The sequence below is a fragment of the Vulpes vulpes genome, chromosome 13, assembly GCF_048418805.1.
Source record: "Vulpes vulpes isolate BD-2025 chromosome 13, VulVul3, whole genome shotgun sequence".
NCBI classification, from domain to species: Eukaryota; Metazoa; Chordata; class Mammalia; order Carnivora; family Canidae; genus Vulpes; species Vulpes vulpes.
Window position 1 is genome coordinate 141105028 of NC_132792.1, and position 24849 is coordinate 141129876.

A 24849-nucleotide genomic window follows, 5' to 3' on the forward strand; every position below is an offset into this window, starting at 1 on the left:
ATATCCTTTTCGCAGAACTTCAGTTAAGAATTTAAAGCCCTCAACTCATTATTTTCTTTCCTCATGTTCTCCAGTGTACTTTCAAGCAAGCAACCATTTCTTTTTTTTTTTTTTAAGATTTTTTTAATTTATTCAGAGAGAGAAAGAGAGAGAGAGAGAGAGAGGCAGAGACACAGGCAGAGAGAGAAGCAGGCTCCATGCAGGGAGCCCGATGTGGGACTTGATCCCGGGTCTCCAGGATCACACTCCAGGCTGCAGGTAGCGCTAAACTGCTGCGCCCCCAGAGCTGCCCAACAAGCAACCATTTCTTGATTAGAAATGCCTACTGGTGAGAATGTAAGCATCATTTTGGCACTTCATCCCAAGAACAACCAGAGTTCACTTTACCACTTGAGACAGGTTATTAGTACCATTAAATCTGACTATATCACAGAACTAATTAAACTTAACTCAGATCTAATTCAGAGGATCCATTTAAAGTCTGTTTCTGTCAGGGTATGTATGACATACACATAGGAGCATATATGTGAATATAAACTTTAACACCTAGGATAGCTGTAAGGAAACAAATTCTAAGTTTTCAAAAAGGTTAAGAAAAGGGATGTGAAAATTTTATTTAGGCTGGTTTTACTGTAACATTGTTTTTTGTTTTATAAAATAGTCCATCAAGATATTATATAGAAAATACGCCAAGGTAATATATATACATTTCATAAAAATAGAATACATCTTGGCAATTGCTTCCAGAGTCTGTTACCACCATGTACAGTGTATTGACGTCGACATTTATGTTAATTTGAACATATATGATTTTTAAGAAAACAAAGAAAACTGTCCCCTTAGTATTTGTAACGGTGATTTTCAACTGACAGGAAAATACAATGCTGGAATGTAAAGTTATGGAGCTAACTGAAAGGAAGATTATATCAAAGATCCATGCTATGAACAATCATCTGAGGACAAAGTAGTATAAGTTTCTATTATCATAAGTGGTTCAGCTCACTTCACAAAATCACTGAAAATAATATCCTTATTTTGGATGTTTAGTCAGTGAGAACACTATTTGGTATCAAAGAAACATTCTAGAAGCCACGCTATATTTCAAAATGAGTGCTGTTTCTTTTTTCTCTTAAGATGAAAATAAGTGTAAAAGCCCCATTTTAAAATATCAATACTTAAAAAAGTATCCTCATAAGTTACTTAATAAGCTTTGATCAAAATATATAGCAATCAGTTTTATTATTCTAAAAAATGGCCAAATGCTCAAAAATCCACTTGGCTTCGAGTGAATTATTTTTGTTTTCGTTTTTTTTTTTTTTAAAGGAAAATGATCTTAGATCTTAGCTACTATGCTACTATAAAACATCACTGGTATGTCCTCTTGATGTTCAGAATAATCTTTGGAAAGTAGCTGCTCCAGTGTAATAAATAAAGAGAATAATAAGGGACTTTTCTAGACCTTACCAAAAGACATGACCATGGTGGGATCATGAAAATACCTCAGCAGTACCAAGGAAGGCACACAAAACAGAGCATAGCACCATTTTCAAGTTGCCAAGATTGGCTCCTCTTCAGGAGATGGTAATCTGGAAGGGGACTTGATTCCCATGATTAATGCAGTTTAAATATGTGGATTAGGCTCTGGCGAGCTTCTTAGTATGGATAGGCAGACACAGCTATATAAACTATGAATGTGGTCTGATACTCAATGGTCCCATTGGCACTGTAGGAGGCAGCTCGAACCCTCATGCGGTAGGTGTCTGGTTCTCGCAATGGACGTGTTGTGTATACCACTCCTTTCAGGTTTTCATCCCTTAAGGCAAAAGGAACATTCTGTTCCTCATCTACCATGAGGAAAGTTGTCCTGGGATGCATCACTCCATCCTGCGTGTATGCTACCAGCCGGATTAAATCTTGATTGGCGGCTATTCCAAATGGGAGGGAGACAAGTTTGTATTCCAAGGCATATGGGCTCAAAGCACATTCCAAATCATTGGGTGGACAGTTCTTGAGACAGAACCTAAAGACAGAAAACACATGAAGTGCATATTGTTATCTGGCTTGGAAGGGAGAGGGCATGAGGCAGATGACCATGATCCATGACAACTTGTAGGCATTCCAGGCAGTAGACAGTCTGACTGCAAGAGCAATAAGCCCACCCCATGTTCTATGTCACTAACTCAAACCAGATGCCAGATGCCTATGACAGTATGCTGGTCTAGAGTCAAGTATCTATTTCTCATTTTCATTAAAATCAGAAGTTTCTGAACCACTGCAGTAAGTACGAGTACTACAATAGTGTCTTTACAATGAAAAGCTCGTTTGGGAAATAGAAGCATTTATACATCTACTGGAAACAAGTAGTTTTTAAAGAGAGGAACACAGCTATTTTTAAATTGTAACATCAATCCTAAGGCTGATAGCTCAAGTAGAATTCATTGATATTTGGTTTATTTTCCTAAAAATAATAAAAGGTCAGTTAATGAAGATTCCTGGGGGGGGGGGGGGGGGGGGGGGGAGAATGCTCTTCCTTTTGTATTTGTTTTCCACATTATTTTAGATTAAAAATACAATATTTTCTTTTTTTCAGAGCCCACACTAGCTGTTTTTGAGGCATCATGACTTTCATTTACTTATTTTATTTATTTATTTATTTATTTATTTATTTATTTATTTATTTATTCTTAAGATTTTATTTATTTAATCATGAGATACACACAGAGGCAGAGACACAGGCAGAGGGAGAAGCAGGCTCCACGCAGGGAGCTGGACATGGGACTCAATCTGGGGTCTCCAGGATCACACCCTGGACTGAAGGGCACACTAAACTGCTGAGCCACCCCGGCTGCCCACATCATGACTTTTAAACTATCTGCCAGAGATCACTGGCAATGGAGAATAAAATTTAAAAAAAATATTCAAAGGACCATTTTTCTGAAGATATGGATTCTTCAGTCATAGTATTTTTGGGATATTTTTTATGTCAATATTTTTAATCTTCTCCCTCTCCTTCCTATTCCCTTCCTATTCTCCCTAAAGCAATTCTGAATAGGTTTTTGCTGGATCCGAGGCACTACACACTTGATCATGTTACAGTAATTTGGTACCGCTGCTGAGAAGAAAAACAAAGTGTGAACTCCAACCAGCTTTGGGTTTCAGAACCACTTTCTTATTAGCAGGTCCTATTCATGATGACCATTATCTCTGTTTTCAAGCACACCTGTTGACTTGGTACTTGAACAGAGTATGCCATTTTTGTAAGAAGAGGGAGAAAATAGAAGAGTAGTTTATTTGGAACCCATAAAAGATAGTGTTTCAGACAGCAGAGAATGTAAGCAAGACCATATACGAGCAGACAGACTGTTGACTCATCCTTGCTCATCTCCATTCTCTCATGGAGTCCTGGTGAGTCATCACAATTACAGCCAGGGTACTTCCTGGAATTCTCTTAAGTGCTGAGAGCCCTTAAAACCCAGAGGCAACAAAAACAGAAACTAGGAAATGTCGAAGAAGGTCAGGTTCTATCACCCCATAAAATGCTCACTGCTGAGGCAGAGTTCTCAGTGTGGCATGGTGGATTACATACTGGGGAGACACTCCGGGGAGACTTTGGCAGCCAACAGTGAACAGGCTACAGTGGCTGCTGCAGGATGAGCTCATTTCATACCCATTCATTGAGGAAGGAACACACTGTAACTCCATATACCCCTGGGGTTATTGACTTCCTATGAGTTATATACAACTGTAGACATGGTATATTGGTGGAGGAGAGAAGGCTTTTCAAAAATATTTTTAAGAAGAGAAGGGAAGACATACCCTGAAACAGGATCCCGTTGGTAGTTGGGTGGACAGGGTGTATCAATGCACTGGTAGCTTCCTCTCATGTTGAAGCACATGCGATTGGGCCCACAGCGCACACTCTGCTCCAGACACTCATCAACATCTAGCAACAGCACAAAGGAACACGCAGCATCAGCAACTCAAGTCTGAGCAAGACATAAGGTTAGGTGTTGTGGGTATTTGACCAGAATGGCAAATCCCCACGAATGAATTCGGTAACCATACCTAAGCTTCTTGAACCACAACATGAGGATCCTGATACCTGGTGTGCTATTTCCCATACTGCTTTAAGGATAATTTTTAACATTTGTGAAAGGATATCGAAAAATAAAAGCTATTTGAGCTTTTAGAAGGGGGGCTACTAAATATATAGCAACTCTGGTGCCTTTTATATTTGGAAAATAGAGTGCATTTGAGTTTTGTAAAGCAAATAATACTTTAAATTCATGAGAAACAAGCTAAAAATTTAAAGGACACTTATGAGCCTTTCTGTAAAGGAAGAACCTCTTTAAAATGTGAATGATCCTTCCTGGTATTTTGTTTTAGAAGTTCAAAATGTTGAATGGGAGGTAGGGTAGTAGAAATTGAAGAAGTCAAGTTATAAATTCAGGTCAGTCTGATCTGGTGGAGAGAGACAGAATTTAGAAAAAAATCCCTCAGGATCAAATGAATGACCCGAGAACCACAATCCAAGTTGAATCTAATCTGAACTGTGGAGAATCCATCCTCAGGTGTTATGGGCGTGGGGTGCCCTTCTAGGGTAATAGCTCCCCTTTGGGTAGTGGGGAAACACACAAATGAAATACTATTTTGTTTTTTTTCTATACAAAGTTGTTAAAACACACTTAAATCACTATTAATTAAGAAACATCAAGATGGACCTAAAGGAAACTTTTTTGAGCTTTATTCATGAGAGAGACACACACACACACAGAGAAAGAGAGACAGAGAGAGAGAGAGAGAGAGAGAGAGAGAGAAAGGCAGGGACACAGGCAGAGGGAGAAGCAGGCTCCATGCAGGGAGCTTGATGTGGGACTCAATCCCCGGTCTCCAGGATCACACCCTGGGCCAAAGGTGGCGCTAAACCACTGAGCAATCGGGGCTGCCCAAAATGAATGTTTTTGAGTTTAACTTAGGGTCCATATTCTGAACACCAGGGCATTTGTAAATGAAAATCTTTTTGTGTGTGGACATATGAGTATGTGTGAGAGAGACACAGACAGGGATAGAGACAGAGAGTACAACATTGAGATTGATGGATTTTCTGGAAAGAGTGTCCACAGAGTTCTACAAAATTTTTAAGGGATTTTGAGATCCTAATGTTAAGAACCATATTTTAGAGCAATCGTTTCCAACTGTGGTACCTGCATTCCCCTGATAGTGCATGGAAGCTTTCCTGCAGTATGAGAGCAGGCAAATATATCAGGGAATCATTTCCATTCAGAAACTTATGCCCCCTAAGTTCTCCTTCCTAAAAGCATTCTGCCTGAGAACTTCCTGTCCCCATTCCCATTTTATATCCTTCTTCTGCTTTACAAAAAAAAGGGTCTCCATGAATCCCTAGTCTGTTTATGATACTAGATGCAAAATGCTTCAAGGCACATGTGAAGGGTGAGAAAACTGGTTATTCATACTGATGGCGGCAGGCCTTATTTCATTGTAGCTACAAACCAATGGTCTGAGCTCTCTGTTTTAAATTAGATTTCAGAATTGAGCTAGTTGTCATGTGAACACCTACTAACACTTTTACTTGAACAGAAAAATGACCTTAAGACTTTTTTCTGACAGTCATGCTGGTTGGTTTAACAATGACTACAGGCCTTAAAATTATATAATAATCATTCCTCATTAACCGGGTTATCTATAGCTCCAAAATATTGATGAAAATATATTTAAAGCACATGTACATCAAAGCCAGAATCCACATTCTTTGCAACAATTTAGATATGATAAGAAATTTTAGAAGTCAGCTTTAAAAAGTATGAAGTATAAAGTTTTCAATTTTTTTTGGAGTAGGCAAGCAAAAAATTTGAAGACTACTTATTTTAGATAGAGTCTTAAGTTAATTGGCTGCATGTAGGTACTTGTAATACTCCTCCTTCTTTACTGTGTGAATAAACATAGATCCTGATGTACAGGAGGGAACATTACAATTAATTGGGCCCAAATTAGTTTTCTGCAGAGGTAGGACCTAAAGGTCAAGTGTACTTCCATCATGGAATTGGTGCAGACACCAGTGGGCATGTGAAACTGTTGTATCATTTCATAGTAGTAAGTGATTTGGCATCTGCTAAATGGTATGTATGTTAGATTTGTGTTAAAGTTGTAAGTTCTTTTGTGAGTTCTTAAATAACTTGAAAAACTGCTATCAAAAAAAGAGAAAGGAGTGAGGTTTCAAGAGACAGCATATTAACGATGGACTATAAATGCTAAATTTTATTTCTGGTTTACCATTTCTGTCTCAAAAATGAGCATTTCAGATTTTGTTCCAAATATATTCTGTTTTCTAAGGAAGTGACAGTGTAATTATTTAAACTTGCTAATAATAGTTTACACAAAGTAAAAAGACATTGAGGGAGGGTGATATGTAGTAAATCACTTGACTTTTCAGTTACTCAGATGTACTGACAATAACATAATGTGCTTTCTATGACTAGTTTTATATTAGGACTAGTTTTCCTACAGGAATACAACACAGTGTGAAACAAATTTATATTTCAGTTAAATCTTGCTTATTGTCTCTGTGAACCCATTTGTAATTATGCTTTTGTCTGTCGGAAGGGTGTTATCTCCTTGGCAAAATGATATTGTCTAAGAATGAAGTGAAAAGCCCTTTAGGAAAATGTGAAAGACATTCAATTGGCCTTATCTTTTTTTTTTCTCATTAAAAAAAACATTCCTTTCACACTCATCCACCACATTTCATTTTAGCTCTAATTTTTATGGTGAATTCCTTGAGGCACATGGAGGTCAGTGGGCTGCAGGGGCCCATGGAAATGGTGGCATGGAGACCAGAATCTGGACACATGCCTGTGGGTATAGTAAGAGTAGCTATATTACAGATTTCCAATGGCTGAACATGAATCTACAAAAATATATCAAAATCTCATATTTAAAGTGTTTGCCTTTAGCTCTATGATAATGTATACTTCCTATCGAAAAGCTTTCTTAAGTACTTGAGTTTCTGGAAGGTGGTCTTGCTTTGTCTTCTGTCTACAACTCTCCTCTCAGGCTTAAGAACCTACAGACATTCACTCTATTCATTTATTCTACTGCCTGGTCTTAAGAGAAGCCAGAAAAGATGGAGAAATCATGCTGTCTTCTGTTCTCTGACAATATAAGGGTGTCTGGTTTTTATTAAATATTTTAAGAAAATTACTATGGTAGAAATTAAAGGATATGTATTTTATAATCTAAATACTCTAAAAGAGAAGATTACCAAGATGAGCTGAAACACTTTTATATCAATAGCTTTACAACATATGCATGCATTTAACCAACTGCTTCTGGATACTTTAAACAATAATTTAGGAAAAACATACTTGAAACATCTGTCTTCTAGAGAGAATAATTTAGATTCTTGATAACATTATGGATTACTTTAAAAAAACTTGGAGAGATTAAAACACTCATTTTTGCAATGCCAATAGTGTTTCTATGTGGACATGTTCAGAATTAGATTAGTGGGGCTTAAAATTGGCAGAAAGATCTCTTAGTTTCTCCTCTCTGCTTCTTGGGCAAATAATGATTGGTCAGGTTTTTTGTTTCTCATTTTGTAGTCTGCTGGCTTCCATTTTTGACTAGAGTGTCTGTCCTTTGTTCAATGTCAAATTCACTTTTATTTCCTTTTTATCACTGACATTTTTACCACTAATGTAGAAAGCTTCAAAAACGCACATGTAAATGAAAATCAACCTTTTCTCTCTTATAAATGCCTGAAACACTTTCTAAAGCTATAAAAAGACTTGAAGTTATTCTTCAGATTAAAGACTGCTTTAAAAGATGTAATTGTTTTCTCTCAAGTCTTTTTTAAAACCACAAAAATATGTAACCCATTTGAATTGCAAACATTTCAAGTGACACCTGTTTCTGATTTGTTCACATTATTTTCCACTCTCTGAAGCACAACTGAAAGTTGAAAAATGTTTTGAACTGAATGAGTGGCAAGGGCAATTAAAGGAACAAACTGGCACAATTTAGAAAAAAAGAAAAATCCTCCAACGAAGATATGATATAATACAGCATTTAAAAATCTGGCTAAGGGTTTTTAAAATTCAGTTGGTTGTTCCAAATGCTCCCTTCCTTGGTTCCTGGCACACTCACAGGAGGTGTAGAGTTAATGTTGGGCCACCTCTTCAAAGGGTTCTTAGGGAGATGACCTGGAGAAAGTTATAAACTGTGGACAATGTAAATGCTCTCGCCTCCCTCTGCTGCCACAGTACAATGACCCTGGTGTTCACAGCCATGATAGGAGAGACAAAGGACCATTTTAGATGTTATGAGACCTGTGACCAAGTCCTACCCTTTTTCTTGATTGTTCTAGAAATTAATGATTGTGTAATTGCCCTGAGAATTAATTTTATTATCGGTAGAATGGGTACAAATTATTGCCCTTGGCATGTCTGTACGGCTGATTAAGATGAGTTAATAACTGCTTTAGAAAAACATGACTATAACGTAAACATGTTATTCTCATACTTCAAATCTCTGTAGAAAGTTCTGCATAAGGTAAGTTCTTAAAACACGCATTTGTGCAGATGGCTGGGAATGAAGGTTATGATGGTGTTCACTTTCCTTCTCCAGTCCAAATGATCTAGTCAGGGTTTCCAGGGAGGGAATGGGTGAATGGTTGTGGGAGAGGTGAGAGTTCATGGAACTCTGGTGGCCCCATAGTCCATCCAGGTCTTGCTTCCTGGAATACCCTTTCCATGACCTGCATCCTAGCAAGTCTTTTGTGAATCTCACAGAGAGGGCACATTTTATCTAAATTCAATTGCTACTGAGAAAGCACTCCATTGGAGATTTTATTTGATATGCTTTAGAAAAGGATCTAGGTTGTACATGACAGAAATGAGTAAAATTCAGAGGCTTGTTAATACTTATATAATACTCTGATTTTGACCACAAAATGGAGGGGGTTTCTTGTTAGATTTTTCGAGATTTATATATGTTCTTATTTCTTTTTTGATCTAACTTATTGCAACATAATATACCTCATCAAGGCAAAATTGCCCCTTTCACGTTTTTGTGTAAAGATGGTAACATTGAGATTTATAGCTTTTTTTCTTTCTACTGTCACTACATATTGTCCAAAACTCTGTTATAGCACCTCTAACCCTATATATTATGCTTTTATTTACATATCTGTTTCCACTGGACTATGATATCAAAGGGAAGAGATATCAAATAAATATTCATTTGTTTAAACCTTTTGCATTTTGCAAAGCTAGCTCCTGACTGTTCCACATCATTTGCAGACTCAAAGAATACAGCATTTAACCAATTACCCACTGTTGGCCAAGACAAAAAATAAAATAATGCCTAACACTGGAGTAAATTTACTGAGCTCTCTTCCCCTTTCCTCCTCCATCTTGGTTGAACTTTGAAAAGTCATTTAAAGAGGTCTATTCCCACTTAGTTTTAAAAATATATGACAAGACTGATTTAGGCATTCTTGCTCCTTCTATAAGACTACAACAAAAATGCTTCTCAACTATTTTCCTCTGCCAAATTGCTTTCTCGCCAGTTCTCCTACTTACAAAAGCAATGTTTAAAGATAAATATGACCAATGGGAATGAGAAGGAATAGAAAGCAACTAGAAGAATAATTATTCAAAAAAAGAAGACATTTAATTTCCCACCCTCTCCTATGTTGGTTTTAAGCCAAGTTGCAGCAATAAACATTCCAACATTTTCTCACCTTGACAAGTCTTTCCATTGAGCATAAGTTGATAGCCAGGTGGACAGATACAATGATAGCTCCCAAAGGTATTTTTACACTCATGCTGGCAAATGTCTCTATTTTCACATTCATCAATATCTGTGTGGAAAAAAAGCAGAGTGTGTAACGAAGGCAGAAACTATGACAGAACCAACTATACACAAGTTGTTGCTATACAATAGAAAATCTTCTTGGTGATCTTACACTCCTGTGTTTATACACGCTTAGAACTGTTTTCTATCAGGATCTGTTTTTAATGGAGTCCGGTGTTAACTGTACTATTTCATAAAATATGAACATCTTGTTTGTGTGTAATTATATACGAGCTGAAGCCCCAAACTGGCCAATTTCGAGACTAGTTAATAAGCAAGCCTGGGATGGCAGACAAAACAGATTTGTACAAGATCCTATATGACCAAAATACTAAACTCGTGACAGAATAGAATTTACCTGAAAAACAAAGTTTATATTGATGGTAATTGGAACAAGGAATGTTAGTTTTTATTTTATTTAAACTTTAGCCCACTCTCTCCCTGCACCTGCTCCCAACATCCATGCATTGCTTTCCCATATAGAGATATCAAGTATGGGAGGTGTCTTTAATTTTGTGATATGAATATTCATCAAACTTCATATAATTACAATTTACTTCATACAATTACTTCATACAATTACAACCACATATCTAATAGTTGCTGTGACACCTTGGGCAGGCCACTTTACTTCTCAAGATCTCAGTCAATTCTTTTGTCAAAAGGACTCACTTGATGTGCTTTCTCTATTGCACAGATTTATTGGAAGGTTCATATATCATAATACTTGGGAAAGCATTTTATAATAAAGAGCTAACTATCTGCTATTATTAAACAAAGCCAAGGAAGTAGCAATAAAAAGGAGAGGAGAATGGGTTGTAATTAAAACCTAATTGCTATTTGCTTTCAGGACAGGGAAGTGATTTGGGGCACCACAGATTTCTTATCCCGGTTGTGTTTTGCTCAGACTGATGTTAGAATTTGTTCTTAGTTCCACCAACCAGTGGAAGAGTGAAGAGAGAACATAACTTGAAGTGGGAGCAGGAGTGCTGGAGAAGAGAAGACAGGGAGAAAACTGGTAGGTGATTCAGAGCAAAAGTATGTGTTTGTTGTACATGATTTACATATGTTCAGAATATACTTGCAAAGGCTCAAAATCTGTTAAGGATAACACTCATCAAATATTTGTTACTGTGTTTGCCCCATTTTAGTGAACCAAAGCATTTATTCCACAACTTGTATGAGTTATTTTTACTTTTTCCCTTTACAATCTGCTTCCACCTAAAATAATCACAGAAATGTAAATGATGTGGAACTCCAAGAAGTCAGTATCACTCTTCCCAGAGTCTGAGTTTCAAAGTGGCTCCAAGTGTGATTTCTGCATTCAGAGGCAACACAATGTTCATTTCTCCTGTTAAGCTTGGAATCGTTTCCCTAAACAGCTAAACTTTAGCCCAAGTCTAACAAGACTGCACAATGTTGTTAATTTGAATCTTTTGTAAGTTGTCTATCCCAGATGGTTAATTAAAGGCATTTGGTGTTTATTACAAGTTGCTCGTAACATAATTCCAAAGCTGTCTGCAACCTTGGTGTAAATTTCTTTATTAGTATGAACACTATAAAATATCATATTTTAAGAAATATTTCTAAATGCCCCCATATAAAACTCAAACATCCAGTAATTGATTAGATATGGAAGTTTACTTCAGATTCTCCAAGACTGGTCCTCTGAAATAGTAGCTGCCTCAGTCAATGGTTTGGAAAGATAATTCTTATAATATTAGTGTCATATAAACACAAGGACAGAAAACATTTATGAGACTTTCCTGTGAAACAGTAGAGCTTAGACAGTGATGAAGGAATAGAGAATGGGGTTGTTAATCAGGGATGCTTTCTTAAAATTACTGGGACCTTCAGATGATTAAAAAATACATACTAGCAGGTGTATGGTGTGGGGGGTGTAGTTCAATTCATGCGTCACAGTATAAACAAGGTTTTGGGCAGGAGGGTACAGGTAGAAGAGAAGAGTTTGTTTAAGATGAAGTCGGAGAGTGGGACGATAATTGGAAATGAAACCCTTTAGTGGTAATGGCTATTTGGAAAAAACTTTGAAAGACAACCTGTCAAAATTTAATTCTGTCAATTAAAAAAATGGCAAAAGGTTTTAGCTAACAACCAGTCAAGTCAAAATCATGGGCATGAAAAATTACCCATACTCAGAATGTTTGGAGCAGATTGAGAGTGGTGTTTGACCTCCTCACAAGGTTTGTGGAGTCCACAGGGTTAGGAATTAAATAGTGTTTGACCATATGGACTAATGGTAGAGAATTGGTAATGAATGGATTAATGTTTGAAGTTCAAGGAGTAAAAGAAAATAGCACTGTTGACAGTTCTAAGGCACTGATCACAGGAGAAAGTTCCATGCGCGTTATATTAACCTGCAGGTCCATCAAGACATCTAGACAGAAAAATTCTGGGAAAATATGGGTGTAAAGAGAAAAGTTTAAAGTTTAAGTATCCAGTGGGTCTGGGGGTCCAGCTGATAGAAGTGATAGGGAGGCTGGGTCCACAGAAGAGGGACTAAGGAAGCATGTCTGAGAAGATAATGATGCAGGAAAAGGGCCTGGAGAAGGGTAGAGAAATAATGATGAAAATTGAAGTCAGAAAAAGACTTTTAAAAAAATGTTTATAAGAAATGTCTAACAGAAAGCATATTTAGGCAAGAATAAGTGAAGTGTAGAATACTTAGGAAAAATGAAAGAAAATGAAGTTGGCATGGGGTTTTTAAACAAAAGTTCTTTCTTCCCACCTTCCTCCCTTTCTTCCTTGCTTTCTTCTGTCATCTAACCAATAGTGGGGCTAATTCATGTTTGCTAATTTCTCTTGGCACATAGCTCAATAGCACGCAAACTGTGGACGCTCACAGAAAATTGGATTAAATGAATGACAGATGGTAATGTTTGCAGCTTAACTGAAAACAAAGTCTCAATTACTGAGTTGGAAATTACACTTCACTTTTGCAAACAAATTAAATTGTAGACTTGTGAGTTTAGATAAAGATATTGAAAGCACATATTTCAGAGCAATGAAAGCAACCTAATTTTGTCCTGGCTCATAGTATCTTTTCAGCGATTTACATATATACAAAATAATCAAACTGAGAAATTCCATTGGGAGTGTGGGACAATAGTCATCACCGTTTTGGTTGTCATATAAAACAAGTAGTTGACTGAGACGCCGAAAGTTTGACCCACTGCTTGGGCATTAACCAGGTAACAGCCATAATCTGATGGTATTATATTAGTGGCAATATGCATATTCTCTCTTTTTTTAAAAAAGTATTCTGAATGCCACTGAAATTTATTTCTACATAGCATTAAATTTAATAACACTTTCAAGAGTGATCAAAAGAGAGAAACTGTCAATATAAAACAATTAATTATCAGAATGTACACATGTAAATACATCATTTACTTGAACAAATTTTGTAATAGTTTCAGGTGCCAGAGTAAATGTCTTGGAACTTTGAGTCATCCCCAATTTGAGATCAGATGTAGTTTGCTGCACCCAAACTGCCACAGGTGCTTGTGCATATGTTTAGACTCTGGCCCAGAAATGAGCCCCCAGAAAGGAAACGTAACACGGCTGACATTTACCTACACATGTGTCACGGCTCGCCTCAGAGCCTTCAGGGCAAGTTTTCCTAATAGTCCTTCTAGTCCTGGAGAGAGATGTTCTGCTGTTCCTATACTCTGAGTAGGAGCTGTAGAGATGTGAGTACTGTCTGTAATGCTGTTGAGGTTGATAGCTGTTTCTCACAGGGGAGAACCATGCAAGGTTATAGCTACTGTGCTGACTGCCATAATTAGGCAGCCTCTCCAATCCAGCGCAAGATTTCCCGTCCCCTAATAAATGTTGTCCTGGTGGACAGATACACTTGAAGCTGCCGGGGGTGTTGGAGCACTGATATGCACAAGGCTTAGGCACTTGTTCACATTCATTAATATCTGCTCGTGTGCCATGATACATAAAAAAAGAGAGAGAAAAAAAAAACCACATACATACACACACAAAACACAGGAATAAAGAATCAGTCTCTGAAACAAACTGAAGACATTATGTTACCCTCCAAAGTTATGAATATGGTAATTTCTCAGTTTTTATGGACTTTAGAGAAAGCTTTTATCATTCATTTATGAATATATAGAAAGGTTCTAAGACTTTTCCTAATGTGTACAGTACATAAAGGGTCACATGGACAAATGTGGTCTTGAATCCAGAAAAACTAGAGTTCGAAGCTAATGCAGGTCTTAATTCTGTTGGAGCAAAGGACTCAATCACATTTCTGGTTTGCATTTTATTATAACATTCTCACTAGTACCTCCAATCTTTTATACCGTTACAAGTTTCAGATGTGATAATATTGGTACAACTACTAACATTTTTATTTCTTTTGAATCAATGATTATTATTTAATAATCAAGCCAAGTGCACTGTCTTGACAAAAATTTAAAAAGAAGGAAATTAAGACAGAATTATTTCTTACTAAGATATAAACTCACAAAATTCATAAAATTTAAAAAAGCGATTTCTCTTCCTATTTGTATGTTAACACATATTATACACTCCCAACTTTTCCTGTAAATTGGAAGAGCAAATGAAAATCAGAGAACAAAACCAAATTCCTTAATTCTTTACCACAGCAGCATGAAAGAAAGCAACATGAATAAGCAGAATAAAAGTGATAAATTTTGTTTTAAAAATTATTTTAGTAGGGCAGCCCAGGTGGCTCAGTGATTTAGTGCCGCCTTCAGCCAAGGGCCTGATCCTGGAGACCAGGATCGAGTCCCATGTCAGGCTCCCTGCATGGAGCCTGCTTCTCTGCCTGTGTCTCTGCCTTTCTCTTTCTCTCTCTCTCTCTCTGCCTCTGTCTCATGAATAAATAAATAAAAATCTAAAAAAAAATATTTTAGTAGGCTGAAGTTAAAAGTAACATTTTTAATCTCTTTTAGGCAATGGCTCTATTTTCTTCATTTATTTATTTCTTAGTCCAAAGCCTGGCATTCAACTTACTGAACAAATTATTGAACAAATAAATATATTTAATTCTGCGAGGTCGCTGCTATGACTAATTAAGATGTTAAGGTACATGTAAATTACAATGTCTAAACAGAAGACTAAAATGATATGTACTTCTATTAAAGAGCATTTATTTTAAAAGCGTTTCTAGTAATTTTATTACTGTCAACATTTGCTCTGTGCAAAGTACTCACCTAATGACTGAATAAAGACAGAACCAAGTCTTTACGGGAGAATTTGCTACAACTCATTATTCAGTAGATAACCAAGGCAACCAATTTTAAAAGTGTAGTATGCAAACCAGAAGCCAGTATTTAAAGCCCACACAATTTTTTTTCCTGTACTTAAATATTCCAGGAGGAATATAATTTCATAGTTCAGTTTCTTGATTGGAAGTGCATTGATTATAAAGAAGCATATAGATATCTTCTATTGCCTGTTACCTGCCTTATTTTTATTCACTTATAACTAATACGGAAACAAACAGGCAATTGGGAGAACTGAGTGAGATTCTCAACACAGGGAATGGAACATAGTAAGCACTATATAGATACTAAAGTAATAATTATCAATTTACTTAAATTGTGTATTCACGTTTTAATCCTTCATGCCCGAACCTTTGTATTACATACAATTATGCTTCACATCCAACTAGAATGGATCTGTGCAAACATTTACACAACGTGCACAGAGAGATAATCAATGAGATGATCTTCATGATTAAGTCATCACGGTAACTATATTGGAACCTTACTCTGATATGTGTAGTGTGTAGTCAGCACTCTGTAAATGATGATTATTATCACTTTAAATGTCAGTGTAAATTGAACTCAATATGAAATCTTTAAGAAGTAATTCAAATTCTGTTATAAATTACTTAAACCAACTTACAGATTTTCTTATTGTCCCAAGAAAGCAATTGAGAGTGGAGAGTGGTCCTGATCAAGTTGGTAAGGCTAAGTAATAATGTTAACATCTTTATTACTCTGTAAGAGTTCCCGGTAACTTACCCATACAGGGTCTTCCAACTCCTTGAGACCGGAAACCTCTAGGACATACACAGCGATAGCTGCCTCTTGTATTCTCACATATCTGGTTATATCTGCACTGATGGGTCCCATCTTTACATTCATCAATATCTACAGACACAGAGGCAGTAAAAAGTAATAACACTTCCTCCTTCAAAACCTAAAGTCATTATATTTAAAATGAACACTCTTTAAAATTATTAATGGTTCCATTTCTCACCATGTGGCTGAGACCTGGGTTAAGTTCTAGTTCTGCTACTTATTAACTGGCTCCTTTTCCTTTTCTTGCCCCCTACTATGGAAAGGGTTTTGTTCTCACCTTTGTGGCCATCTTCCCTCTACTCTCTCCACCTTTGGCTGTCTTACTTATACTAGTGAATCTAGTAAGCTCGCTGATGTAGACTTACAGCTATAGTACTACATCATTTCTTATCTACAGCCCCACATTTCTGGCTGCTGGCTGGTCCTCTCCATGTCAGTCTTTTACCAGTACTCCAAACTCCACATGCCCTCAGTGTCTTATCATTACTCTCTTTCTTATGACAACAGCATTCTTTTCCCCCTCAGTCAACCAGATTTATCTAGAACTTATTTCCTCAGTTTCTAAGATTGAGTAATTCTACTTCCTTCAATCAGTCCCTTAGATCTCCATTCACATTTCCATCTAGCTATATTTTTGCTGTCGTTTTTCAACAGTCTCTGATCTTTCAGCTCAGCTCATCTCCAATTACATACATAATTACAGAGTCAATACTCTTTAAAATATTTACGATCACATATAACTGCACATGATACACTGAGTTGACTACTATTCCTAGTAGATAACACAAATATTTATCTAGGTCCATATCGTGGGAAAGTCTTTGAAATCTGATGATCCAACCCTGTCCCCGGTTTTTGTTTTTGTTTTTTGTTTTTTTTAGGTAATCTTAAGACTTGTTTAAGGTCAGTTAGGAAGGAAGGAAGTATGAATTTTAAACTGTTTTCTCCAAGCCCAGTCCCTTTTCCTTTCTACAAGACTCTCTTTCCTTTTTCCACCATGTCCACCTATTATTACTGTTATTACCATTCCATTCAAGGCAATATTTAAATGTTATCACTTCCGTAATATCTATTAGATACAATTACTCTTGCAAGTACTCTTGTACAATTTTATTAGTACCTGTTTTATGGCCTTTCATTCTCCCTTATACTATAGAATTTTTTTTCTTTTGATGAAAAAAGTGGAACTAGCCAATCTATTCCAGTAGACTGTAAGGACGAGAGGAGGAATACTATGTTTCATTTTTGTAAATGGTGCAACTTATAGTTTTGCTAATTAAGGCAGGCGAGTATAGAAAGGATAAACTTAGGGAGAATATACCTTACTCTCTTGTCTGGTCACTGATTTGACATTGGGAGAATATTTAGTTCTAAAATAAAATATTTTGAACTTTTGATAAACTTGTATAAGCTTTTCTTAACCACTTGTGAAGTTTTAAACATAGAGACACTAAATTTCAAAGACACAATGTGAGATAATGTTAATTTACTATGTAAAGCAAATGTGTAATTGATGGGAGCTCAAAATGGTAATAAGCTTCCGTGGTGAGCTTCCATTTCTTGGTATAGCCATGAGCCTGGAAATGCACAGCTCAAACATACTAGACGTTGGGAGTAAATAACCTGTGGGAAAAGAAAAACTTCCTTGTGAGATTAAATTGACTTTAATCATTAGTTTTAAAAATGGATGCCTTACTTGGCTTGTCAATGGCAAGTGGATCTCAGTCATTGAACTAGCCAGGCACTCACCAATGCAAGTTCCATTTTCTGCCTTGGTCATTCCATTTGGACAAAGATCAATGCATTTATAACCCCCGCGGGTGTTCTTGCAGTGTTGATCTGGTCTGCATACATTCTGTCTACATTCATTCACATCTTGATAAAAGAACAAAGATTAATGAAGATTGAGAAAACAGTCTTTTCTATTTTTCCATAGGAATCATACCTTTAGATTCTAAGGATAAAGATGTTAATGATATAATCATCATGTAAGGTTATTTAAATTCATCAATGTAAGTAACACACTATTTTAAAACAGAATGATAAAAATTAAAAAAAATTAGCTCGCATACGGGTAGCCATACTAACCACTTCGTCCTCTTAGAAAAGTAATAATAATAATTATTATATATATTTTACATTATATTATATATAAACTTTGTATATGTAACCATATATATTATGGTTCTAGGAAATAATTCAGTAACTACAATAGGGAAATGCTAAAAAATGGTTGTGTAATTAGAAAACAAAACCTGTAAAGGATAGCATTTGCTTCTATTTTTTAAAAAAGATTTTATTTATTTATTCATGAGAGACACAGAGAGGGGCAGAGCCACAGGAAGAGGGAGAAGCACACTCCCTGCGGGGTGCCTGATGTGGGACTGGATGTCAGGAGTCCAGGATCATGCCTTGAGCCAAAGGCAGGTGCTCAATCACTGAGCCACCCAGCCATCCCTCCATTTCATTTTTGCATGGATGCCAAACACAATGGATAGAGGTATCTTATGTATGAATCCAGCCCAGCACACAGCATATAGACTAGACCGAACACCTAGAAATTACAAAGATGTCATAGTTTTGAATTTAAAGCCCTTTTCTTACCTATGCATTTTCTGCCTTTGAGCTGATACCCAGGCTCACATCCACAATGAAAACTTCCTATGGCATTGAAACAGCGGTGGTGACAGGGGCTGGATTCTTGACATTCATTAATATCTGTTAAATAAAACACAACTTTCATTATATGCTGTTAGGAAACTTGGGTTAATTTATTTCAGATGTCTAACATTTTAATGATCTTTTATCATGGTCATGTTTAAGATCTTTCCTAAAATGAATCTAATAAAATTGCTCTCATATGATCTGCCAGACAGTTGATTGGATTAACTGCTGAATGCCCGTATCTCTCTTCAATGCTTCTCAAAAGTAGACATTTCCTAGTGACTTGGAACTATATGGATACAATACTCCTCTACTTTATTCTATCAGGTGGTTCCCATGTCTGTTTCTAGGAAGTTTTAGCCCTGGAATGTTGCTGACAGACTAGAATACTGAAGATAGGGGGTGGAAAAAAAGGCAAGGTCTTCTGCAGTATCTTTTGCAACTGATTTTTCTTCCTTATTTTTGCTGCTGTTAGCCTGATGCAGGTCTTGATCACCTTGTGCCTGATGGTAGCAACTTTAGCATTTTTCCTCATCTGTAGTCACTGCCAGATTAATCTGTCCAAACACCATCTGGGGTATAGTATAAAAACAACATGTGTAGGCATGAATTCCACAAATTCATGGGCATTTGCCTGTTTTTTGTACCTTTTCCAAAATCTTCCTTCCTTCTAGTCCCAGAGGAAGAAAGATCTTTTCTCCCATATAAGGAAAATTCCTCTATTTGAATGTTTGAGCTCTGCAGCCCATCTCCTACTTCCTCACCAAGATGAGGACCGTGGTCCATGAATATTCTTTCCTTATGGGCATTTTGAAAGCCTTCCTCCTTACTATCATCTTCCCCATAATTGAATCTTTCCTACCCTAACACAATCCCTCTCTCAGGTCTATACTCATCTCAAGTTCCTTCTACTTCTCTATTGTTCTATTCCAAACCCTTTGAAGGAACAATCACAACACTTAGGCTCTTTATGTCCCCACCAGTCATTCCCAAACTCAAGATTGTCTGTGTCTTATTTTGCCCTTGTTTTCTATTTGAGCTCTTTCATTTATTTATTTTTTATTTTGAAAACAATTTTTTAAAGTTTTAATTTAAATTCCAGTTAGTTAACAAACTGTGTTTGTTATTAGTTTCAGCTACATGAGCTTTTTAAATTTAATCTTTCAAAATCTGCATGTTAATATAAATGCGTAAATATGATCAGATACTTTAAAAATATTTAACTGTAGCTTTTCCTTCTTTCTTTTTTCTTCGCTTCCTTTATCCTTTCTTACCTTCCCTGCCCACCAAAGCCAACCTGCATTAACAATCTAGTACAAATAATAACATATTGTTTCTATGTATTCACACACATTTATATATATATTTACATGTAAATATATATATATATATATATATACACACACACATAAATCCATTTCCTTTATCTTTCGTTATTATTTGTTTTCCAGCCACATAATCTTTTCTACACAAGTTACATATACTTTCCTACATCATTTGACAATACATCATGGAAATGTCTCTAAAGCAAACAGTTGAGCTGCATTCCATTCTTTATAATGGCTGCACAATGGTTTATGGTGTGGATAGACCACAATTCATTCACTCTTTCTACTACTGATAGGCATTCAGTTTTGTATCCACTATTTCTGCCTCCATTAAAAAACTCTGATAGCTTTATTCATAATTGTTAAAACTTGGAAGCACCAGGATATCCTTTAGTAGCAGAATAGATTAATAAAGTATAATGCATTAACACAATGTATGGAATATTATTCAACCCATGAAAAGAGCTATCAACCCATAAAAAGATGTGGAAAAACTTCAGTGCATATTATTAAGTGAAAAAAGCCAATCTGAAAAGGCTACATGCTATATGACATTCTGGAAAAAATAAAACTATGGAGACAAGAAAAAGATCGATGTTTGTCAGAGGCTGGGGGAAGTGAGGGATGAATAGGCAAAGCACAGAGGATTTTTAGGGCATGGAGACTATGCTTTATGATACTATGATATAGGATACATGTTATTATTTGTCAAAATCCATACAGTGTACAACACCAAGAGTGTGTCCTAATGTAAATGATGAACTTTGGATGATAATGATGTATCAATGTGGATTCATCATTGGTAAGAATTTTGCGACTCTGGAACAAGATGTTGATAGTTGGGAATGCTATGCATGAGTTGGGGCAGGGAATATATGAGAAATCTCTACCTTCCCTTTCATTTTGTTGTGAACCTAAAGCTTCTCTAAAAAATCTATTAAATCTAAATAAAATCTATTAAAAATCATGCAACAGATATCTGGTAGTCTTATGCAATGGAGATTTATGAAGTAGAGTATTCAGATAGTGCTATGTACTCTCTTCTCTCACATATAATAGGCAAATGTTATTCAAAACCGTTGTGCTAGGGATCCCTGGGTGGCGCAGCGGTTTAGCGCCTGCCTTTGGCCCAGGGCGCAATCCTGGAGACCCGGGATCGAATCCCACGTCGGGCTCCCTGCATGGAGCCTGCTTCTCCCTCTGCCTGTGTCTCTGCCTCTCTCTCTCTCTGTGTGACTATCATAAATAAATAAAATAAAATAAAAAAAACATTGTGCTACAAATATTTAAAATAGCCATGAAATATTACACCTAAAACCTTATCAAGAAGCTCAATCTATAAAACAGAGTTTATTTTAAATGATTCAAAAGGCAGAGGGTTTTGATTCTTAGTATAATGAAGATAAAGGAAGGAACTCCATTCTTATACCTTGACAACTCAGCCCATCAGAGGTTCTTCGAAAGCCCATTCCACAACGGACCACACAGCGATATGATCCAATGGTATTGTCACAGTCTTGACCAGCATGGCAGGTGTGTCCCCCTAAAGCACACTCATCAATATCTGCAACAAAATGAGTCATTCAACTAAAGGGGTTTGAAGAAAACCACCCAGGAACCTGCTATGAAATGGGGATAAGAGAAGCAATAGATGACATTTGAAAATATATGAGAACAAGAATGACGAATAATATGGTTGAATCATTTCAAGTCAGTTAAGTTGAGGACAAACTCACAGGAGCATAGTGTGATGTCTTTACAGACATCCGTGAGACCACTGATCCATTAGTTGGCATTAAAAAAGTTACTTCTCCTATCTGACATTTCAATTTTCTCATCTGTTAAATGAGGATAATATGTGTCTCTCAACATTGCTTTGAAAATTAAAGGAAATAATATACACAAGGTGCTCAATCCATACTGGACATTCCATCAATGTCACTCCGCTCCCCTCCTATACCCTTCCTCTTCATCTCTCTCTCTTTTGCATTTAGAATGGTGTCTCCTTGGACATAGTGGGAGAAATCCTTTCCCCTTTTTACCCTTTTAAGATTTATTTATAACCCAGATTCTCACACAATTCTAATTTTGAAGTATATGTAGAATCTGATAAAAAAGTGAGGTGAGGGAGAGGGGATGAGGGAATGGGCCAAATGGGGAGTGGGAAGTATCAGCTTCCAGTTATGAAATGAGTAAGTCATGGGAATACAAGGTACAGCACAAAGAACACAATCAATGATACTGTAATAGTGATGTATTGGGACAGATGGTAGCTATACTTGTGGCGAGCACAGTGTATAAACCTGTCAAATCACTAAGGTGTACTTCTGAAAATAGTATAACACTATGTGTCAACTGTACTCAAAAACACATCATTTTTTTTTATGTTCCCAAAGTGCTACCAGGATTGTACAATTAACTTAAACTCTTTATAATTTTTTTATTTCTTAGTTTTGTCATTGTAAAATGAACATGATAATAGTCCTGCCTGTCTCTGCTCATGGTGTTGTGGGGATTAAGTGGGTCACTATATAAGTTCTCCTGCCTGAAGGTCTCTGCTTATTGTTAACGTGGGGGCAGAAAGAGTAGGAAAAGAAGAGCATCATTCTACCGCACTTTTCCTAGGCCTGAGCTTCCTGTGACCATTGCCTGACCATGTCTATTAGGTCTAGCTTTGGGAATACCTTGACAAGTCTTTCCATCTGCAGCTATGGTGAGGCCTTCTGGGCAGGAGCAATAATAGGTTCCCACTGTATTGTGGCAGATCTGGGAGCAGGGACTCCCCGCTGCACATTCATCTTCATCTTAAACAAAAAACAGAAAGGCCAAATTAGTAGGTAAACTCTCCCGCTTTCTAAGAGTTATTAAAGTCCATGAAAATAGTAGTTCATACAACAGTCGCTTATGGAGGACCATGAATTGAATCAAAGTAACAGGAAATTCTCTAAGAGCCACAAAATAGAAACACTAAGCAAAAATTAACTTTGGGTCCCCAAATTATCTTGGATAGTGACTAGATGTTTAAATTCATTCTAAAACAACAAGATGACCTGTGATCTAAATTTTTTTTAACCTACCTTTAACTCATTCCTCACAACATTCCTAGGAGACAGATATTTTTTATTGCCATCTTCATTTTGCATGATAAACTGGAGGAACAAAGAGGTTAAGTAAGCTGCCCAAGGTCACACAGGTCATTATTGGCCGAGATGAAATTTGAACCTGGGCATACTAGTTTCTAAAGACTACTTTTCTACCACTAAATACTAGATTACATTGCCTACCCAAAAGAGGCATTGTACAAGCAAACCTGAGCTCCTTCAGACATTTACTCAGCTGTTTGCTTATCTGTGACTCTCCTGCATGAGTATTTGGATGGGATGAGGCTGGCTTAGTCAGTGGTCCTTGGTGCATATCGTGCCCTATCCTCTGAGCAATTCTAGGGTTAGGTGATTGGGAGTTGGATTATTATTATGTTTCACGCCCATGGCATAAAAATTACCAGAGGCCAGTATTTTGTCCTTGTGCTCACTCCACCTCTATACTTGGGCATGATCTCTGACACACTTTACTGCTGTCAAATTAAAAGTACAGGCTTTGCAGTGACCTTAAATTCAAATCTAGCTCTGACCCTTGATAGCTGAGTGATCTTAGGCACCCCACTTAACTTCGCATCTCAACTTCCTCGCATGTAAAATGGGACACTTATAAGATTGTTGTGACAATTAAATATCTAGTAACATGGCAATCGATGTCCATTAAATTTATTCCATTACTAACATTTTTTAGAAAAATAACAATGCATTATTCCCATTCTTACCAGCACAAAAGGGTCCAATTGAGTCTAAGGCAAATCCAGAGGGGCACTGATTACTGCGATCTCCTACCACAAAGAGAAAAGCAAAATTAACCGACTTGTTAGAATGTTAGCACCTTGTTTCTTTCCAGGACAATCTTCCCTGGGAAGATATGCTAAAGATGGAAAACATCATACAACAAAAGCAATAGGTGAAAACAAGCAGGAATGGAAAACGTTTCCTTGTTCCCCAACCAAGAACTAAATGAATCATAGTCCAGAAATTGTTGGCAAGCAACTATTGGAAACAGATCTTCTCTTTAAGTTGTTTATATTAATCAAAAGAAAATGAAATAAAACCATTCTGTAATAATGAAAAAGGATCCAAGATCAATGTGTATGCCAGGCATAACCACAGGCAAAGTCCTATTCCACTAGCCATTATTCATTCTGTTCTAGGATTAGGATTATTTTCAAGCCACTTAAATAATTCATGCCAGTGTAAACCAGAAACTCTAATGAAGGAACTCTCTCCTTTTGTGGATCTCCTCCATTTGCAATGTAAAGCATTTGAGTCAAAGTCCCCTAGGTGTGCTCAATGTTTTCCTTTCCCATGTAGTCAAAGCAAAGGGAAACAGGCATATTGGGATGGAATAGGTTGAAGTTATATGTCAGAAACAAACATATTAACAAGAATAAATGAACTAGTTAGGGAATCTCTTTCCTTAGAAAATAGCTCTGCCTTGACTGGTTTAAGCAATTTAGCAAATATTTTTCAAACATTATTGAACTGTAGAAACTTATATAAAATACGTTTTGAGTTACTAAAGTAATATATGTGTGCCCACACACGCACACAAACTAAAAGACAATCATTAATATAATAAATTTCTTTTGAAGGAAATTTTATTTAATTCATATTTATATTCAGTTCATATTCAATCTCTGAGAAAATATCTTTGATTTTCTTTCAATTCCAAATGCATAAAACCATGCTTGTTTTTATTAATGTTTTAGGTGCTTTGTATGGAGGCAGTTCAGGCATTACTTTAGATTTTATTTTATTTATTTATTTTTAGAATAATTCTTTTTTTTTTTT

At 36.5% G+C, this 24849-nt stretch overlaps 1 protein-coding gene across 1 annotated transcript in view; it reads right to left on the reverse strand.

Moving 5' to 3' along the window:
* Nucleotides 1-593: 593 nt before the first annotated feature.
* The window catches only part of HMCN1 (hemicentin 1), a 460089-nt gene continuing 435833 nt past the window's right edge, over nt 594-24849 (reverse strand). Inside the window, exons 98-107 of the mRNA XM_072733161.1 lie at nt 23775-23837; nt 22639-22758; nt 21384-21518; nt 18567-18680; nt 17712-17837; nt 15903-16031; nt 13470-13820; nt 9761-9880; nt 3817-3943; nt 594-2020 (exon numbers count right to left, since the gene is read on the reverse strand). Of these exons, the coding sequence (XP_072589262.1) occupies nt 1654-2020; nt 3817-3943; nt 9761-9880; nt 13470-13820; nt 15903-16031; nt 17712-17837; nt 18567-18680; nt 21384-21518; nt 22639-22758; nt 23775-23837 (1652 nt within the window). The 3' untranslated portion in view covers nt 594-1653. The remainder of the gene's footprint in view (nt 2021-3816; nt 3944-9760; nt 9881-13469; nt 13821-15902; nt 16032-17711; nt 17838-18566; nt 18681-21383; nt 21519-22638; nt 22759-23774; nt 23838-24849) is intronic.